Source organism: Equus przewalskii, chromosome 1 (assembly GCF_037783145.1).
Source record: "Equus przewalskii isolate Varuska chromosome 1, EquPr2, whole genome shotgun sequence".
In the NCBI taxonomy this organism is placed as follows: domain Eukaryota; kingdom Metazoa; phylum Chordata; class Mammalia; order Perissodactyla; family Equidae; genus Equus; species Equus przewalskii.
In genome coordinates, this window is record NC_091831.1 from 147,242,412 (window position 1) to 147,262,033 (window position 19,622).

The window sequence follows — 19,622 nt, forward strand, 5'->3', positions numbered from 1 at the left end:
CAGTTACCATGGAATGAGGATCGTCCAGCTTCCTCTTTCACCACCCACCCTCCTTCACTCAGCCAGGCACCCGTCCCCTCACCTCTCGGGCCAGCTCCGGAGCCTACTGCCTCCACCTGAACGTCACCATTCCCCTGGCAGCCTGATGCCCACTCGCCCTGTCCTACTTGCTGGTGTCAGGGGAAAGTCTCTCACCTCTGCCCACAGATTTGGGGCTACATGAACTGCTTGAGCCCTTGCAGCCTGTGGAACGCAGCTTGTAGCCAGCCACCCCTCACCTCTGCCACATGGGTCCAGCGTGCTGCAGCCGTTCATGATACCAGCAGCTCAACAAAACTCCCTGGCCTTTGTCTCCACTGCAGGCCGGGAGAGAGCTGTTGAGCAGCAGGCTCAGTGCTCAGGAGGACGTGCAGGCCAGGCTTCAGGGCCTGAGTAGCAAGTGGGAAGAGTTGAACCTCAAGATGGCAGAGCGTGGGGACCAGCTCCGGCAGGCTAGGCAGCAGGACCAGCTCCGGGGGCTGCTGCAGGTCGGCCAAAGAGGGGGGGCAGGGCACAGGAGGGAGACTGAGGCTGGGCTGGGCTGGGAACAGGCAGGATGGGAAGGGGAGGGAGGAATCTGGTGTCCTGCTGACTCTGGAGCAGCCCTGGGAAGACCTGCAGCCTCTGGAGGCCTCTGGCCTGTGACAAGTTGAGCCTGGCTTTACCCACCAATAGGCCAATACAAGATTGTCTCCTGGGTGCTCAGTGTATGAGCAGCACAACTTGAGTCCCCCAGGGAGGAAGAAGGGGACAGGATATTCATGAGGCTCTGGGGGAAGGTTTGGGCACCTCTGGTGGGGGGTGGGCAGTGGCGGGGACAGATGTCCCCAATAGATCCCTGGTGAATCTGGTGTGCTACCAGCACTGCAGCCTTAGAGCCCAGGAAGGGCCACTTGCTGGCCTATACATGGAGAGCCTAATGCAGCGCCCTGCAACCCTCCCCAGGATGCCAAGGAGAAGATGGAGCAGCTAGAGGGGGCCCTGCAGGGCGCAGAAACAGGGCAGGACCTGAGCTCCAGCCGGAGGCTGCAGAAACAGCACCACCAGCTGGAGGGCGAGAGCCAGGCACTGGCCGGGAAGATGGCCGCCCTCGTCTCCCAGGCCCTCAACATGGTCAATTCCCAGACCATCGTGGAGGAGACCCAAAAGTACCTCCAGAGGTACTTGCCTGCTTGTTCCATCTTCACCGCACTGTGTGTCACCCCTAATGTGAACATGAGGGCAGTTTCACCCAGTGAGCCCAGCAGGGTGGCACCTACAGGACCTGAGGTCATCCAAACCTCCTGCCCTTTTGAGTAGAGTCATTCCCAGGGAGGGCAAGTCAGAGACCCCCAGCTAGGCATCCTAAGCGCCCCATGTTCTGAAGTCAGGAGGGTCGTCTGGGTGGGAGGTTGGGCCCTGCACCCTCTCCAGCTGCCTCCCCGTTGTCAGATGAGGCTTCCCCGTGCCCCACCTTGTTCCTCATGGGCCCCTGACTGGGCTGTCAATCTACAGAAACAGAAACCCTTTTAAGAGGCAAAACCTTTACTTGGGATCAAAGAATTGCAATTCAGGGAGCACAGATTCAGGAAGAAACCCAAATAGTGTCCTGATTATAGGAGAGGGGCTCAGGGTTTTTATGGGAAAAGGAAGGATGAGGTGAGTTGTGTTAAAGACGAGTTCATTGGTGCCAAATGGGGTAGGCTGGGTTTGTACTTCATAGATTGACTTGAGAATCGCTCATCAGGCAAAAAGCTAGACTCGCACTTCATTGACTGGTCGACATTCGGTCATCAGCAAAGTCCAGTTTCATCAGTCCTTACAGACAGGATATTTTTGTCTTTACTGGCTTCCTGGAATGTTGGTGGTTTGGTCCACTTTGGAAGATAAAGAAAACAAGACATGCTCTGAAATGGCGGCTCTGGCTCTGTTTTAATATGACACCACTTGTGTCATCTTTCACAGGGTCAAGGAAAGGACTGAGGGTTTGACCTTGCCTATTCCCAACCTCTCCCATCCCTTCTGCCTCCGCCCAGGTTTGAGTCCCTGAAGGGACGTCTGGCCGCCCGGCAATGGCAGTTGCAGGCCTCAGTTGAGCTGTACCAGTTCTACCAACTGAGCAGCATGGAGCTCACGTGGGTGGCTGAGCACATGCCCAGTGCCAGCTCCACCGGCTCCACCAAGTGCTTACATGGTGCCCAGAGCCTTTGCCACAAACACGAGGTAACGGCCCCCTTTTTCTCCCAGGATCCCTGATGTCCCATTCGCATACCTTAGAATTCCTCTGCCGCTGCTCGGGGTGTCCTGATTTCCAAGTCTCTGCCCCAGCTATTCTCTGCCTGCGAGTTTTGCCATGCCTGGAGCCCAGAGCCGCATCCATGGCTCTGTTCCTGGCACCCCGTGGCTAAGGGAATCTTGGAGGCAGCAGCCGCTCCTGCTGTTCTGTGGCAGGAGCTCCAAGCAGAAGTGAAAGCCCACCAGGGTCAGATGCAACGGCTACTGGATTCCGGACGGAGCCTGGCAGCCTCAGGGCACCCCCAAACCCGGGACATCATAAAGCAGTGCCAGGAGCTGGAAGACCACTGGGTAGAGCTGGAGCATGCATGTGAGGCACGGGCTCGGTGCCTGCAACAGGCTGTCACTCTCCAGCAGGTAGGATGCAGAGAGCACAGGGTCAGGGGAAATGGCAAAAGCTGGACAGATGCTGGCTAGTCCCCATGTGGGCACAGAAACATCTTTGTGCTGGCTGCTGGAGAACCTAGCATGATGTCCCCAAGGGGTGATGGAGGGTCCCATCTGAGATCATCGAGCTGAGTCGGCACCATTCTTGGCAGTATTTTCTGGATGCATCAGAGCTGCAGGACTGGGTGGAGGAGAAGTGGCCACTGGTGAGCAGTCAGGACTATGGTGGAGACGAGGCAGCCACTCTCAGGCTCATTAAGAAGCATCAGGTACCATGTCCTGAGCGTCTCTCATCAGTCTGAACTTGGGTAATGATGGGCCATGAGGAAAAGGTCTGTCACACACCCAAAGGGCACATCCTACTTCTTGGAGGCATGAAGCCCTGCTCTTTCTTCCTGAAGACATGGCCAGCCCCTTCCCCGCCACCCGCCCCATCCTGCAGGGCCTCTCCTCATCCCTAGGGCTCCCGTTCTTCAGAGGCAGCCCTTGGAAGAAGGCATCCCCCTTGTTTACTCTCTTTAGTAGTCTACACCCCTGTGGCCTCGGGATTTCTCTGCCTTCTCTTCTCGCTTGCCCTCCTCCCACTGGCACTTTCTTCTCTCTTGGGGGTTCTTCCTCCCATACTTTGAATATCATCCTTTGAGTTAACCAAATGCCCTTCCTGAAATCTGACCCCTCCATACACACAAACATCCCCTGATTAAAGGGAGAGAGGCCTGGAACACCTCCTCCTTCCTGGAATCAGACCCTCGGGACCACACCAGCTCCAAAGCTGGGACCACAGCAATCCTAGTTCCTGCTGTCACTGAAATGTCCTCTTGTCTGGGCATGTTTTCCCAGGTAGCCCTGGTGGCCCATGTTCCAGGGTCCTGTGACTGAGGACTTTAGTGAGCCATTCCTATGGAGTGTGCCTGTAGCCGTGGCCTCATGGGGCTTCAGTGTTCCAGGCATCCTGGGCAGCTTGCTTAACTCTGCCCATCTCATATACTTTGGTGTTAGGGTTCAGTTCAGTGCCTCCTCTGCCCTCCCTTCCTTGGCCCAGATTACCCAGTATTCACCCCTCCCTGCTAAATAGTGAGCCCTCTGAGAACACAGACCATGTCTTCACTTTTGTGAAACAGTGAGAACTCTATCAGTATTGGGTAGGTGGATGATGGATGTGTGGGTGGACAGATGGGTTGGCGGATAGATGGATGGGTGGATCAATGGGTGAATAGATGGGTGGGTGGATGGGTGAGTGGATGGGTGGGTAGACGAGTGGAAGGGGGTAGATGGATGGGTGAGTGGAGAGACAAGTGAGTGGGTGGGTGGATGGGTAGATGAATGAGTCACCCACTCTGAGCCTGGCATGGGTCCCTGTGCTGGCAGACTCTGCAGCAGGAACTAGTTCTTTGTTGGAGCTCCATGGAGAAGCTTGACCAACAAGCCCAGACCCTCACTGGCCCTGTGGCCTCTGAGCAGCTGCGTGCAGTGCAGAGGAGGCTCTGGGAGCAGCTGCAGGCGCTGCAAGAGTTGTCAGTCTCACGGTGAGGGTCATTGTACCCACTCTGGGTACGGGGGGCCTAGCCACGGTTGACTGTTCCCATACCATGACCTTGAGTTGGAAGGAACCCATGACCCCAGGCCGACAGAGATGTGTCAGATGAGGCCTTGCTGGGTGTTGCTCACCTCTCTCCATAAATTCCTCAGTGAGGACCCACTGGGCAGGAACGCAGACCCCCAGCTCCTAGCTCTCTGAGTCTTCCCACATCCACACCCTCACCTGCCCTACTGGCCTTCCTGAGTCTACTTCTCCCTGAATCCAGAGCTGCAGGCTTGGGCAGAGACCATCAGGTCACCCCCCTTAGGCTGGGCCAGCCCTCCCCAGGGGGCTGGGCAGCTAACTTGTGGGGAACTGTGGGCTGTCCTCACAGGGATCGGGAGCTGGAGGGGACCCTGAAGCTGCACGAGTTCCTGAGGGAGGCTGAGGAGCTGCAGAGCTGGCTGGCTAGCCAGAAGCAGACAGCCAGAGGAGAGAGCCTCGGAGAGGACCACGAGCAGGTCCTGGTGAGGAAAGGGCTGGGGCAAGGAGGAACACCTGAGGCAGAGCCCTGGGGCGAGGGGGCCCAGCCAGGCTGGGCTGTGTGGAGAAGGGGGCTGTGGGAGCCAAGAGCCCTGGCCGAAGACAGGCCTTCTGAGTAGAGTGGGCAGGCTCTGCGGCTGCCAAGCCCCCAGGGTGCCCAGATGGTCACTGAGGTCCTTCGCTTCCCAAGCTGCTTGCTGTCTTATCAGCTGAGTGCCACCCTGTCACCTCCTCCCCTCTTCTCCTCAGCACCTCTGCACTAAGTTTGCAAAGTTTCAGTGCCAAGTGGAGCTGGGCGGCCAGCGAGTGGCAACCTGCCAGCAGCTGGCAGAGAGCCTACTGGAGCATGGACACAGCGCTGGCCCCAAGGCCTGCCAGAGGCAGCAGGATCTGCAGTGAGTGCCCAGCAGAGCAGGCCAGGGCCATGGGATTGGGGGAGCGTGCTGGGCAGGCAGGTCCTGGAGTGCAAGGAGAGGGCAGCATGCTCCCAGGGCCACACTTGCTCTGCCTGCCCATGCCGAATCTGGAGAGGCGCTGGTTCTGGAAAGGCTGAGGCCGCCACAGGTGGCCGTGGCCTGTGAAGGGAGTCAAGGCTGGGGGTGCAGGTCCGAGAGCCCCGCCCAGACCTCCAGGGGCACTCTTCCAAACCACAGGCTTCCAGGACTTGGAGGAGGAGCTGTGGGAAGCCCCCCTGCTGTCCACCCGGCTGGTTTGAATCTGCCCCAAGCCTGTGAGCTGTGAGGCAAGGTCGTGACTTGTCCATAACCCCTAGCATGGAGCCGGCTGGCAGAAGCCTCAGGAGCTCAGGGAGAGTGGGCCGAGTACAGGAGGCACGGAGAGAAGAGGGGCCACTGCCCTCGACCGTTTATAGTCTGGTTGACGTGTCGAGACCGGGACACACTGGATATATCACAAAGCACAGGAATTGGCTCAGTGATGAGCGTGGCAGCAGCGCAGGACTCGGCTCCTAGGAAAGCTGAAGAGACAGGCTCCAGGGAGGAGGGTTTGCAGCAGGGCCGAGCTCTGGAAGCAGCCCCGAGAGGAGAGGGCTGACCCGGCCTAGCGAGGGGGTGGAATGAGGCACTGGGTCAATGGCTGATCTGCTGCTGGTCTCCTGCCCATCTGGGAACAGGGCCGCCTGGTTGGAGCTGTGGGAGCTGACCCAGGCCCGAGGCCGCCTGCTCCGAGATGCTGAGATTGCCCTCAAAGTTCACAGAGATCTGTGGGAAGCCCTCACCTGGGTCCAGGTGTGAGCCAGGGGAGAGGGAGGGGGTTCTTTCTAGAAGTGGATCCACCCAGGCTCAGCACACCGCCCCCCCCTCCCCCCCCGCCCCCCCCGCTCCATTCCTGATCCCCATGGCCATCTCCTCTCCTCAGGAAAAAGCCGCAAGCCTCCCCAGGGACGTGGCCCAAGACCTGCGTGGGCTGGAGGCCCAGCTGAGGAGACACGAGGGGCTGGAGCGTGAACTCCTAGGCACTGAGCGGCAGGTGAGCCCAGGTCTGGCTGCCTCTCCCCCTCAGGCCTCTCAGGCCCCCTCAGGCCTGCCCATCTATTCTTCTAGATTTTCCATACTTGCTCAGGGCCTCCAGTGGAGCCCATTGTGCATGGTAGGACATGGCCCAAGGACGGCTCTGTGGGACGGGCAGGCCCCTCAGTGTCTAGGAGGACATGACCCTTCTCTCCCTATGTCCCATCCTGACCCCAGCTGCAGGGACTGCTGGAGACTGGAGGCACCGTGCAGAAGCGGGGTCCAGGGCCTCAGGCCCACATGGTACAGCAGAGGCAGCAGGCTCTGGTGCAGGCCTGGGAGGCCTTGAAGCTACACATGGAGCAGCACAGGGCCCAGCTGGAGCAGGCACACCTCCTGGCTCGCTTCCATGTGGTGGTGAGGGCTCCTTCCCCTTGGGTGGTGTGTATGTGCATGTGTGTGTGTGTGTGTGTGTGTGTGTGTGTGTTACCAGGCATGTGCATGCACTAATGAGAACCTCTAGCTCCAGAAGGAAAACAAATTTGGACATGAGGAGGAAGAGCCTGGGCACATCTGGATGTCTGGCTGGCTGGTCAGAGGGCTGAGCATGTGGGGCATAGCAGTGATGCGTTAGGTTTGGGTCAACACCAAGTGAATAACAGGGCAGTCAGGAGACAGGGGTCCCAGCCAGAGCTGAGGAGTAAAAACAGCCCCAAAAAGCCCATAACTGAAGACACAAATATTCTAGACAGTGACCTCTGGATCAACCAGCGTCTATTTAACATCTGTGTTTAGCTCTCTGCCAGGAGCTGTGGGTGGAAAGAGGAGGGTGATGTAGAAGCCCTGTGAGATGGAATTGCTGCCCTCATGGAGCCTATATAGCTGGAGAGATGAGCCTAATACCCTGGAGAGTCTGAGGATGACAGGGGGCCCTGGCCGTGGGATGTCCCAGGAGTCCCCATGTCCTGGGGCCTGGTGGACCCAGATGCCCAAATTATGACACTGCAAAAAGGCTTGAGTTTAGAGACCCACCTCTGCCACTTTCTGGCAGCGTGGGCTTGAGCAAGGCCTCTATCTCTAGGTTGTTACCTCCTGTTTGAGTGCCTAGAGTTTACAAAACTTGTTCACACACATTGTGCCATTGACCCTTCTTCGTCTAAGCAATGAGGTGTTTGGACAAGGATCCAAGGCCCCTCCAGCTCTAACACGGTGTTTGTACACAAATCAATAGAAGACGGTTGTAAGTATTCAATTGGAAATCCAGAGGATGGGAGAGCAGTGAGATGTCAAGGTGCCAGGGAATTCTGCATGAGGCGAAGAAGGCCTTGGCCCTGGAAGAGGGGGTGGGCTTGGAAGAGATGGAAGGAAGGAGAAGGAACATCTAAACAAGAGGGGCCTCAAAAGCAAGGGGTGGAGAAGAGTCTCGGTGAGGACAATGAGGAGGCTGGTCCGGCACACGCAGAAGTTTAGGGGAGCTGGGCAGATTGGGTTGGATGACGATGGAGGAATCAGGTGACAAAAGGCCCTGAGGGCCTCGCCTGAGGCTCTGACCTGGGACAGCTTGGCCCTTCCAATGTGTTAGTGGATCCAGGGGGACTGTCGTTGTGCCTCAGAGCCTGGTTCTCTGCCACCCGGCCCAGCCCCCACTCAGCTCTCTCCCTCCCTCCGTCTCCCGGGATCCAGGTGCGGGACTATGCGTCCTGGGCAGCCCATGTGTGGCAGGAGCTGCAGAGAGAAGACACTTTCCAGGAGCCCAGCAGTGGCCCCCTAGAGCTCAGTGCCCACCAGCAGCTTCGGGCAGAGCTGGAGGCCCAGGAGGAGCTGTACCAGCGGGCCGCCCAGCTGGGCCGGCAGGTGCTCCTGGCTGCAGGGCCCCCCCTCAAGGAGGTGGGCCCCCTTTTCTGGTGTCCCCAGCCTACCCTGACCTAGCCTAAGCCTCCTTGCGCCCTGCCCCACCGTGCCACGCTGGCCTCTCCTCAGAGGCTTTCCTCAGGATCTGCTTCCGTCTTGTTCATGCGGCTCTCCCCAGTGCAGGCTCCCCCCATACCCGTCCCCAGGTCCAGGAAGGGCTGCAAGCCCTGCAGGATGAGCGGGAGCGGGTGTTCCAAGCCTGGGAAAGGAAGCAAGAGAGGCTGCAGGCCATGCACCGGGAGCAGCTCTTCCTCAGAAAGTGTGGCCGCCTAGACCAGATCCTCACGGCCCAGGAGGCAGGTCCCCCTCACCACACAACACACGTCCTCGCACTCCCTCTTCTCCCTGTCTCCCCTCTCCTGACTCACTGCCTTGCTTCCTGGGGCTCTGCCTTCTTCCCTGATGTGGGGCACAGAGCTGTGCACTGCCTCAGCACAGACAGCTGCAAACAGGGTGGGGGTGCTGGCTGTCTGGACAGTCGCTGGTGGCCTCTGACTTTTCCATGGGCTGATCCAGGTTTCCCTGAAAACCAGTGCCCTGGGGAGCTCGGTGGAAGAGGTGGAGCAGTTGATCCGCAAGCATGAGACCTTCCAGAAGGTGCTGACTGCCCAGGATGAGAAGGTAATGGGCTCGGGGAGTCCTGGGCGTGGTCAGAGTTGGGGGCCAGTGAGGGGAATCTGGGAACTTTGGAGAGTCCTAAGTGGGGGACACGGGGTGCTTGGTGTGTGCCGCAGGTAATGCTGATATATGGGGCCAGCCTGTGGGGCTAGGGGCTCCTGGTTTGGGCTGACTAGGCAGAGTAGGACGTGTGGCTCAAGAACAGGGCTGGGCTGGGCCACACCGCAGGGACGTGGCAGCCACTTGGCTCCAGATTACGTGGTCACTGGGGAGCTGAGAGGCTTGGTTCTGGCTTACTGGGTGATGGGCCAGCCCTAGGCCACACCAGGCTGAGGGAAGGGCATCCCTGCGGGCGGGCCCCTGCTCCAGCCTCCCACGTGACTGCGTCCCCCACCTCCGCCCCACAGGAGACAGCCCTGTGCGAGGATGTGAAGACGCTCAGGGGCCCCCGGGTGCAGGACTTGCTCCACACGGTGCTGGAGCGTCGAGCTCGAGTGAAGGAGCTGGCAGAGAGCCGGGGACACGCCCTGCACGCCTCCCTGCTGATGGCCAGCTTCACCAGAGCTGTGACCCAGGTCTGAGGGCCACCCCCAGCCCAGTGCCTTCCACTTGGGCCACATTTTACAGATGATGCTCACCTTCACGGGCTCATTCAGACCTCACCACAACCCTGTGATGAGGACACTGAAGTTTAGAGAGTTAAAAAGCTCTCCCAGAGGCCATGCTGGAGCCCAGAACATTCGATTCAAAGACCCTGCGTATGGAGACCCCACTGCTTCCTGAGCAATCCCAGGGTCAGCACAAAGAGGGGTGAGGGAAGGAGCAGAGCAGTCCAGGGCCCAGGAGCAGGCAAGACTCACCTCCCAAATTACGTTCCACCCAAGGGCCCTGCCAGCCCCTTCCTGTGGCTGGGGGTGCTCGCTGGGCCTGGGACATGTCTTCCTGGGCTACAACCATTGGATCTCATTTACCAGGCGCTGCCCAGCCCTGCCGCTGAGGCCAGCAGTCAGCTACCTGGGCACAGGCATGTGGGACATCTCTGTGAATGGAGGCAGTATCAGCATCATGGGATTCATGTCCCCACCCCCACCAGGCCCAGGATTGGATCCAGGAGCGGGTCCAGCAGCTGAAAGAGCCAATCCTTCCTGGGGACCTGAAAGATAAGTTGAAGTTCCTGCAGAAACACCAGGCCTTCGAAGCTGAGGTCCAGGCCCATAAGGAGGTCATAACCTCTGTCGCCAAGGTAACAGCCAGGCCCTCAGCCCAAGCCCTGTCCCAAAATGTGGACTCCAGCATGGGCAAGGGGAAAAGCCTTTGGCAGAGGGAGCCTGTGGTGAGAAAAGCAGGAGGAAGGGAGACAGGCAAGATCTCCTGGGATCTCTCCCCAGGAGGGCGAGGCTCTCCTGGCACAGAGCAACCCTCGGGCGGGAGAGGTCTCCCAAAGACTCGGGGAGCTGCAGGAGCACTGGGAGAAGCTGAGGCAGGCGCTGGCTCTCCGGGGCCAGGACCTGGAGGACAAGCAGAACTTCCTGGAGTTCCTACAGAGGGTGGACCTTGCAGAGGCCTGGATCCAGGAGATGGTGAGACCCAGCTGGGCAGGGGCAGAGCTGGGGGTGGGGCTGTGGGGCTGAGAGATGGGCGTGGGAACCCCAGTGGGAAGCTCCTGAAGACGCCACCTGCCCCAACGCTGCCCAGCAGCTAGGTGCCAGGGGGCTGGGTGCACCCAGGGCTAGTGCTCAGCATGCTGCCTCCGCAGGAGGTGATGGTGAATGTCGGTGACCTGGGCCAGGACCTTGAGCACTGCCTGCAGCTCCGTAAGCAGCTCCACATGTTCCGAGGAGTCTGGGCCGGGGTAAGGGGGCCCTCCATGGAGAGGGCGGCCGGGGCATCCCCCCATTGGGAAATAAAGCTCAGAGTAGTGACCCAGCAGGGGCTCTGGAGCCTGATGTGGGCTCTTGTGTCAGCTCCACACTTACTGCCGGCACGTGCCTAGGCAGCCTCCCTTTCTCACCAAACCTTCGTTTCTTCATCTTTAAAATGTGGATAACACCTGTCTCATAGGTCAGAGAGCATATGTGTGCTGTGGTGGTTACACGAGTCTATACATGTGATAAACTGTGTGGAACTCTACCTGCCCCCCACACAGATGAGTGCCTGTAGGAACTGATGAACTCTGAATAAAGTCTGTCATCTGCGTAATAGTTATACCAGTGTCCCATTCCTGGTTCTCTTAGTCTACTGTAATTATGTAAGATGTTACCATCGGGAGAAGCCGGAGAAGGGTACGTGGGACTTTCCTATACTACTTTTGCAATGTCCTGTGCATCTATAATTATTTCAAAATTTAAAAAAAGAACACGCATATGCCTGGATGTAGTGGGTAATCAATACACTGCAGCCACTCGTAACCCTCCTTCAGCATCTCCTCCCCACACCCCCTGCACACACACCCCCCAAAAATCTATTTCTCTTATGTGGTATAGAGGAAAGAAATTGGACAAATGTATTCACAATCCGGCGTTAGAGGCAGAATGTGCTAAGCTCATACCCCTGATGTAAGTGTGTGTGAGTTCTTAAAAGTCCACAGTGCTCCGATATCCTTTGCTATGGGTGGAATTTCACAGCCACCATGCCAGATGCTATAGTCGAGTGAGAGCCAGAGAGCTGGGCTCAAATCCTGGCTCTGTCACAAGTTAGCTGTGTTGGCCTCCCAGCTCTGCTCTGGCACCTACACCAGGAAAGAAATGCCCTTCCATGCCCTCCACGAAGGAGACTCTCCACAGGGCGGGGCTTTGGGAATTTCAACAAGCTCTACGAATGCAAGGTGCTCGTGCCAGGGGCAGAAAGCCTGCAATCCCACCCCTGTGAGGACCCCCTCCCTGAGTACCTATAAGCCTCACCCTGTGTCTTAGCAGTGGCAGCCTCAGCCCAGTGACTCCCAGGGCTGGGGACACCCAGACCCCAGGAGGCCCAAACCACCATCGCATTCCACCCCTCGCTTTGCTCTTCTTATCCGGAGAAGCTGCATTTTCACTTTAAAGGCTTCTGTTAATCAGTGCGTCCCTGCCCACCCCCTCCCGCTTCTGGGAGCACATTTTCTCGCCTTGGAGCCAACTGTGGGGCTGCAGACCCCAAGTGTATCTTGCTCACTGCACCTGGCACACGATGAGATGGAGGCCTCCACTCCCAGACATGCTGCCTGTCTCACTCTCTTGGGCCCAAGCTGACCCTCCACGTGCTGACAGCAGTGCAAAGAAGGGGCTCAGAGCCGGTGTCACCAATGCCCTCACCCTGCACCCCTGCAGGACACGGTGGATGACACCCACATCAGGAGCATCAATGACTGGTCGCTGCAGCTCAAGAACCGGGACCCTGAGCAAGTCAAGACCATCCACCAGCGGCGACACCAGCTCAACAACAGGCCAGTCCTGGAGTGGGGGAAGCAGGGGGCTGGGAGAGGGGCTGGAGGGCCACCTCACACTCGGCCTTACACCCTCTCTGCCAGGTGGAAGAGTTTCCAGGGCAACCTGCTCCGGTACCAGCGGCAGCTTGAAGGGGCCCTGGAGATGCACTCCTTGTCCCGGGAGCTAGATGACATCACTGAGCGGATTGGGGAGAAAGTAAGCAGTGAGGGAGCAATGGCAGCCCATGGGCCAGGGGAGTGAGGGTGCCGGGGTCTCCCATGGGCCGCCCCTCACCCACTTCTCTGCAGCTGGGGTACATGGAGGCAGGTCCCACAAGGGATCTGTCAGGGGGTCTACCAGGGGCTCCATAAGAGCCCCCGTTGCAGGCTTGGAGGCCAGCCCTCCTGACCCCTTTTGCCCCCGGCAGCACTGTGGGTCCAGAGGCCAGAGCACCCTGTTCTTCCCTTGTCCCTGGACAAGCCCAGCCCCGCAGGAGGTTTGTCCAGGATTGTGTAGTGACCACAGAGAAATGTGGGCTAACCACTGACAGGGGCGGAAGTGAAGAGGTGGTGTGCAGCCTGAGAAGCCCCTGTGACACTGTCTGTGACACAGACAGTGCCCTGGCCCTGGCCTGCAGAGGGCTCTTGCTGAATGTTCCTCCTCCTCCTTGGGTTCCTGCCTCAGGCGGCCAGGCCTGGGTGTCTGTCCAGGCTCAGTTCCCCTAAAGGGAGAGTCAAATGAGACAGTGTCCGTGGAAGCCCCACACAGATGGAGACTCTCCAGCCCCAGGTTTCTCTGAGAGTCGTCCTCCTGCACAGAAGGAAGGGACCTCTGGTCGGGGCCAGCGCCCTGCCCCAGCCCGCTCAGAGCCCTGGGAAGGGCATCAGGCTGGGCACCTTCCGCACAGAAACCCAGCCACTGAGGACCCTGTGTGATGAGGCCAGAGCTGGAGCCAAGGCCCGGCCTGTAATGCCCCGCTCCTCTCCAGGCTGCCTTGATCCAGGGCCCGGACCACGGGAAAGACCTGGAGAGCGTGCAGAGGCTGCTGCGGAGACACAAGGAGTTGGAGCAGCAAATGGGCCTCATCCAGGCGCAGGTGGAGGTGTGCAGCCAGGTGTGGAGGCGGGCCAGGGCCCAGGGTGCCTCCTCTGTGGGACCCCGCAGAGGCATGCAGAGGGCGGGGCGGCTTCGGGACAGCAAGCGTCACCAGGTCCGCTCAGCTGTCCACCCCACTGCCTGCAGTGGCCTCCCTGAGCACAGCCTGCCTCCCCGCCTCTGACCTGGCTTCCCCCACAGGCCCTAGAGCGAGAGGTGGGCCGCTTCTGCCAGAGAAGCCCTGGGGCAGCCCCCAGCCTCAGCCACAAGCGGCGGGAGATGATGGACAGCTGGTGGCAGCTCCAGAGCAGGGCCCAGAAGTGGTATGAAGCCGCTGGGCCGCTCGTCCCTTTCCTCTGCAGCATCTCAGTCCCCGCACTTCCCCTTGGCCCGGTTCCCCCCTCCCCCCCCCCAGTCTTTCTCTGTCCTTCAAATAACCATCTGTGTTGTCACCCCACCACTTCTCAGCCTGTGGTGCTTCTTTGGCAGAGGGGATTCAGGGAGAGAAGGCCCTGGGAGGCACGGGGTAGGGGGGGAAGGTGGGAGAGGAGGGCTCAGAGGTCCAGGGCGAGCTGGTGAACCCCGTGGGCAGGAGGGAGTGCCTGGATGCCCTGCACCAAGCTTGGAAACTGCAGGCAGTGCTGCAGGAACTGCTGGTCTGGGCCCGGAGGCTGCGGGCTGAGATGGACGCTCCACGCGCCCCCAGCAGCCTCGCGGAGGCCCGGCACATGTTGGAGGAACACCAGCAGCGCAAGGTGAGCGGTGGGACCTGCGCCTTTCCTGGGATCTCACCTCTTCCCTGCCCTCTCCCTTATTGGGGTCCCCTCTTTCTCTGTCGCCTGCCTCTGCCTTTCTGCTCTTCCATCGCACCCCCTCAGCTGTCTTCCACACTCTCCTCCTCCCCACTGGGCCTCCTCTCTCCCACCGAGAGAGCCTCAGCCTCTGGGAGCTGAGCCCAGTCCTGTTACAGGCCGAGCTGGACTCCCGAACAGACAGCATCAGCCTGGCCCGAAGCACTGGGCAGCGACTGCTCGCAGCGGGGCACCCGTCCGCCCCTGACACCCGCCAGGCCCTGGCTGATTTAGACCAGGAGCTGAACAGCCTGGAAGGGGCCTGGCAGGAGCACCAGCTCCAGCTCCAGCAGGCCTTGGAGCTACAGGTGGGCAACTTCCATCCTGCCCCACCCATGGGGGCCCGTGCTAACCCCACTGCCCCTGGTCAAAGCCAAAGCCGGAGAGGCTGCTGTGCCAGGGGCTTTGCCCACCACCCACTTCCTACCGCCCAGCTCGCCCACAAGTCTTGCCTGCTGTGGACTTGTTCTGCTGAGCCAGGACCATTTCTCCACTGGCCACCAATAGGGTCACTCCATCTGCAGTGACTGGACCCTCTGATCTCTTCTTCTTACCTTTTCCTTTCTCAACAGCTGGTTCTGAGTTCTGTGGAGCAGATGGAAAGTTGGCTCTGCAGCCAGGAAGCCTGCCTAGTCATTGAGGGTCAGGGGGTAGGTGCCGGGCAGGAGGGAGGGAGGGTTTACAAGAACAGCATTCGGGATCACACCAGCCAGTGCTCCCTGAGCTGCCCAGGCCAAGGGGATCTCCCCTCCCTCGACCGAGCTGGTCACTGAGCAGTCACGTGCCCATCGTTCGTGAGCAGTTCTTGCGGCCTGGCCTAGACCCCCAGGGAATGCCGTGGGAGCTTAGGAGGGGAGCGTGTAGCCCTTGACCCATTCTTGCCTCCTTCCCACCACCCTTCTCACCTCTGCCTTCCTCACTTCCTGACACCCTGAGGTTTCTTTTCCCAGCACTGTCCCAACTCCTGTGGCAGGCGAGCCTGACTCACAGGAGACCTCAGAGAATAATCAGGGCCTCAGCTGACCTGTGCTGACGTAGTCTTACTGGGGGTGCAGGGGAGAGGGTGTCCCTGTTATGTGAAAAAGCTCCTCCTCCCCCCTGGAAATTCTGACCCTTGACCCTTATCCAGGCACCTTCCCTGGTTGAGAATCACTGTCCTGAAGGCAGATACAGCCTTGAGGAAGCAGAGGCTGTGGCTGAGTGTTTGTAGGATGCTCTAGGTGGGAAAGCAGATAGCTTGGGATGGGGTGGGGCAGCCCCATGGGTATTATTCACTTCCTCACTCCCACCAGGATTCCTTGGCCAATGTGGAGACCCTTCTGTGGAAGCACAAGGTGGTTGAGCAGGGCCTGGAGGCACAGGCAGACAAAATCAGCATGTTGGAAGCCGCAGCTCGCAGCCTGCACCAGGGAGGGCACTCCGAGGCCCAGAGCGCCCTGGGCCGGTGCCAAGCCATGCTCCTGAGGTACCGCTGGCTCTGGGGTGGAGGGGAGCCATAAGTGGGCTGGCGTGGGCACTAGGCATCCAGCTGTTCCCTTCCCGCCCTTCCACCTGTTGGCCCAGGCTCACCAGCCTTTTCCAAGGGCTGAGGTCAGATGCCAGGGCCCACCACACCCAGCCCTGCAGTGTGTCGGCCAGTTGTGGATGTCAGGCAGCACAGGATCATCCAGCTGAGCTAAGAGGGAGTTTTACCAAGAGGCGTATACTAGGAAACTCAGAGAGAGACGACCTGATGCAATGGCAGAGCCAGAGCGCAGTGGTTACTGTCAGCCCCCCCAGAGCAGAGGGTCCTGAGCTCCTGTGCTGCCCGCTCGTGGTGGGACTGGGCGCAGATTCCTCATGGAGTCTCACGGCTGCAACAAGGGGATGACCTCTCAGGGTTTTGGTGAGGACTGAAAAGGTACTGTGATATCTCAGCATGGTGCCTGGCTCTTGGGCAAGCTCACAGATTTCTTGTGCTCAGTTAACTGAATCCACTGGCACAGCCAGTGATGAGACACCAGGCTCCACCTTTGTTTCCTCGGAAAAGCCCGTCTGGTTCAGCTGCCTCATCCAGCTCCTTAGCCTTTCAGATCAAGGCAGATTTGGCCAAAAGCCAGATCCCAGACTGGTGGGGGTCTCCATCCTTCCCAGAGAGCCCACCAGTGCCCTCAATGTTTGTGGCTCCTTGTGCATAGCCAGGCCATCCCCTCCTCCTTGCAGGTGGACCACACCTGGGTACCCTGGAGGTCTTTGATTGACAGATGGCAAACGTTAGTTTGCTGGTCTGTGTCAACATCCCCTCCCGGCAGTCACCTTAGGTGGTTCCTGGCAGGCCCGGCTGCCCCCCAGGACAGTGCCACTCTGACCCCCTCCACTCCAGGCTTCTGGCATCCTCTAAAGAGATGTTCTGTTCACTGGAGTCTGTCTGCCTCTCCCTGCTCCCACACCCTTCAGCAGCCCCCACAGAGGGAGACAAGGGTCACACTCACACCAGGGTGGGGACTGTGCTGATGGGAGGGGTGTGTGGACCCCGGGGTCGGGGGAAGATATCAGAACTTCTTTTGGTATTTATTATATAAGAGCTTATTTTTTATTTTTACTTTTGTGCCTATGGCAATACACTTAATATGTTGGTACAGAGGTACACACACATACATACATATATATTTGGGGGGTGCCTACTTAAAAAACTCTCACTGATAGCATTACACGATCAAGAAAGTGATTTGGATACTGTCTCAGTCTGCTCGGGCTGCCATAACAAAACGCCACAGACTCAGCGGCTCAAACAACAGAAATGTATTTTCTCGCGACTCTGGAGGCTGGAATTGTAAGATTGAGGTGTGGGCAGGGTTGCTTTCTCCAGAGCTTCTCTCCGTGGCTTGCAGCTGGCCGTGTTCTCTCCGTGTCCTTACGTGGTCGTCTGTCTATGTATCTGTGCTCTAATCTCCTCTTCTTACAAGGACACCAGCCACATAGGATCAGGGCCCTCACTAATGACCTCATTTTAACTTCATTACATCCTTTAAAGGCCGTCTCTCCAAATACTGTCCCAATCTGAGGTCCTGGGGATTACGACTTCAACATAAGTATCTAGGGGGACACAATTTAGCCCATAACTGACACCACTAGAGAGGAGAAGTAGAATGTGTCTCTATTTCAAAGGAAACCCCAGACGGAGGGTATATTGATACCCAAGAAAGGCTGTCCCAGGCTGGAAGGGCACGCATATGTGCACGTGTGGGCATGCACACGCAAACACACCCCTGTGGCAGCTCCAGGTCCTGGCGGGCAGACCTGCGGGCCCATGAGACCCTCCTTCTGGCAGGAGAAAGGCACTCGTGGAGCGAGCCGGGACCGGCCGCCGCCAGCTGGAGGAGCTCCGGCAGCTGCAGACTTTCCTGCAGGACTCCTCCGAGGTGCCCCTTGGTCGGGGTGGGGAGTGGTTATGAGGGGCAGGGAGTTGCCCCAGAGGGAAGCCACCCTTCCTACGGGGCAGCCCAGAGCCTAGGGGGCCAGAGGAGAGCCCTAAGCAGCACAGCCTGGTTCTCCCTATATGCCCAGGCGGCCGCGTGGCTCAGGGAGAAGAACCTGGTGGCCCTGGAAGAGGGCTGGCAGGACCCAGCCTCGCTGCAGGCACAGGTGCAGAAGCAGCAGAAACTCCAGGCCGAACTGGATACGAGTGTGCACCTTCGACAAAGGCTGCAGATGGTGAGGCCCTGGGGCTCTGGCTGGGGGCCTGCGACAGTCCTGCCTGCCCCAGAGTGTGGGGCGACCTCACAGAGCCCCGGCAGCCAGCTCTGAACCTTAGTAATGGATGGCCAACGTTCATCGAGTGCTTTCTGTGGGCAGGCGCCATGCCAAGCAGCAAAGAGCAGCTAGAAGCAGTAGCTTCCTGGGGCACCCTCTCCAAAAACAGTGCCTTTTCAAGAATTTTGAAGATAGTATTTTAACATGATGGTTTTTAAAACTGTCAAGGAAAGACATTAATGTTCAGAGTCAGGGCACCACCAGCGGTCCCGTGGGTAAAGAGTCAAGTGTATCACCTTTTAAATCTACCCGCTTCCACCTACAAAAGGCAGGCCTTGACCCCAGGGTTGCTCCGATATAAAGTGCCTGCTAGGTATTTTAAATGTGTTATCTCAGGGCCGGCCCTGTGGCCAAGTGGTTAAGTTCATGCACTCCGCTTTGGCGGCCCAGGGTTTCACTGGTTCGGATCCTGGGCACGGACATGGCACCACTCGTCAGGCCACGTGGAGGCGGCGTCCCACATGCCACAACTAGGAGGACCCACAACTAAAATATGCAACTATGTACTGGGGGAATTTGGGGTGAAAAAGCAGAAAAAAGGAGGAAGAAGATTAACAACAGTTGTTAGCTCAGGTGCCAATCTTTAAAAAAAAATGTTTTATCTCATTTAAACAAAACAATCATTGTTATCCCCGTTGTATGGATAAGGCAGTTGCGCTCAGAGAGGTTAAGGAACTTGCTCAAGATCTCACAGCTAGCATGCAGAGACCCTAGAGCTGCAGGGGTAGTGGTTCGAGCCAACACAAGTGCCCTGGAACCAGCCGTCCTGAGTCCCTGAGGTCTGTGCCATTTTGTGGCTGTAGGAAGGGCAGAGGCTGCTACAGGGGGGCCACCAGGCCTCAGAGACCATCCAGAAGCAGCTGCAGGAGCTGGGATTGCTCTGGGACGAGCTGCAGGCCAACTGCCAGAAGGCAGCAGCCAAGCTCCAGGAGGCCTGCGAGGTGAGGCTGTGCCAGCGACGGAGCAGGCCGGTTGGGACTCCGGGCCTCTGCCCCTCGTGCCTACCTCACATTCTCCCGCAGGGCCTGCGTCTGCGGAGGAGTGTGCAGGAACTGGAGAGCTGGCTGGGGCCCATGGAGGTTGAGCTGAGAGCCCCGCTCAGGGGCCAGGACCAGCCTGGGCTGGATGAGCTCCTGGAGGCCCAGGGAGAGCTGGAGGCCTCAGTGGACAGGCAGACCAGGAGGGCACAGGCCCTGGTGGGCGAGACCCGAGCCTTTATACAGGAAGGCCACTGCCTGGCCCAAGATGTGGAAGAGCAGGCCCAGCGACTGCTTCAGAGGTAGATCAGCCGTCTGCATCCTCCCCTCCCTCTTCCTCCCTGCCCCCCACTTGTCTCCTGAGGGTGTCCCCATGGCCACGTGACGGGCACAGATGGGTGAGCTCTCTGAGTCACTGTTGGGCCCTAATGCTGATGCCCGCAGTCGCCACCTGTCCTGGTCCTGCCCTCCACTGCTGCAGGTTCGAGAGCCTGCGGGGGCCCCTGGGGGAGCGCAGGACGGCTCTGGAGGCCCGGAGCCTCCTTTTGCAGTTCTTCAGGGACGCAGACGAGGAGATGGCCTGGGTGCAGGAGAAGCTGCCCTTGGCAGCCGCCCGAGACTCCGGCCAGAGCCTGAGCGCCCTGCGGCATCTGCAGGAGAAGCACCAGGTGGGGCCCCCCCAGGGGCGGCTCCATCAGCCAGAGAGATGGCCCTGTGGCCCAACTGGGGGCTCTGCCTCCTGT

The 19,622-nt window shown here is 58.9% G+C and overlaps 1 protein-coding gene across 1 annotated transcript in view; it reads left to right on the top strand.

Annotated features, from left to right (window-relative positions):
* The window catches only part of SPTBN5 (spectrin beta, non-erythrocytic 5), a 55,050-nt gene that overhangs the window by 26,989 nt on the left and 8,439 nt on the right, over positions 1-19,622 (top strand). Inside the window, 31 exon segments of the mRNA XM_070624871.1 lie at positions 363-527; positions 985-1,199; positions 2,055-2,241; positions 2,470-2,670; positions 2,853-2,969; positions 4,069-4,226; positions 4,614-4,746; positions 5,012-5,157; positions 5,895-6,009; positions 6,140-6,250; positions 6,469-6,648; positions 7,915-8,118; positions 8,289-8,438; positions 8,659-8,763; positions 9,168-9,335; positions 9,854-10,003; positions 10,149-10,340; positions 10,517-10,612; positions 12,066-12,181; positions 12,266-12,380; positions 13,153-13,266; positions 13,461-13,582; positions 13,852-14,014; positions 14,230-14,418; positions 14,683-14,760; positions 15,403-15,575; positions 17,421-17,511; positions 17,657-17,803; positions 18,706-18,843; positions 18,925-19,181; positions 19,361-19,547. Of these exon segments, the coding sequence (XP_070480972.1) occupies positions 363-527; positions 985-1,199; positions 2,055-2,241; positions 2,470-2,670; positions 2,853-2,969; positions 4,069-4,226; positions 4,614-4,746; positions 5,012-5,157; positions 5,895-6,009; positions 6,140-6,250; positions 6,469-6,648; positions 7,915-8,118; positions 8,289-8,438; positions 8,659-8,763; positions 9,168-9,335; positions 9,854-10,003; positions 10,149-10,340; positions 10,517-10,612; positions 12,066-12,181; positions 12,266-12,380; positions 13,153-13,266; positions 13,461-13,582; positions 13,852-14,014; positions 14,230-14,418; positions 14,683-14,760; positions 15,403-15,575; positions 17,421-17,511; positions 17,657-17,803; positions 18,706-18,843; positions 18,925-19,181; positions 19,361-19,547 (4,683 nt within the window).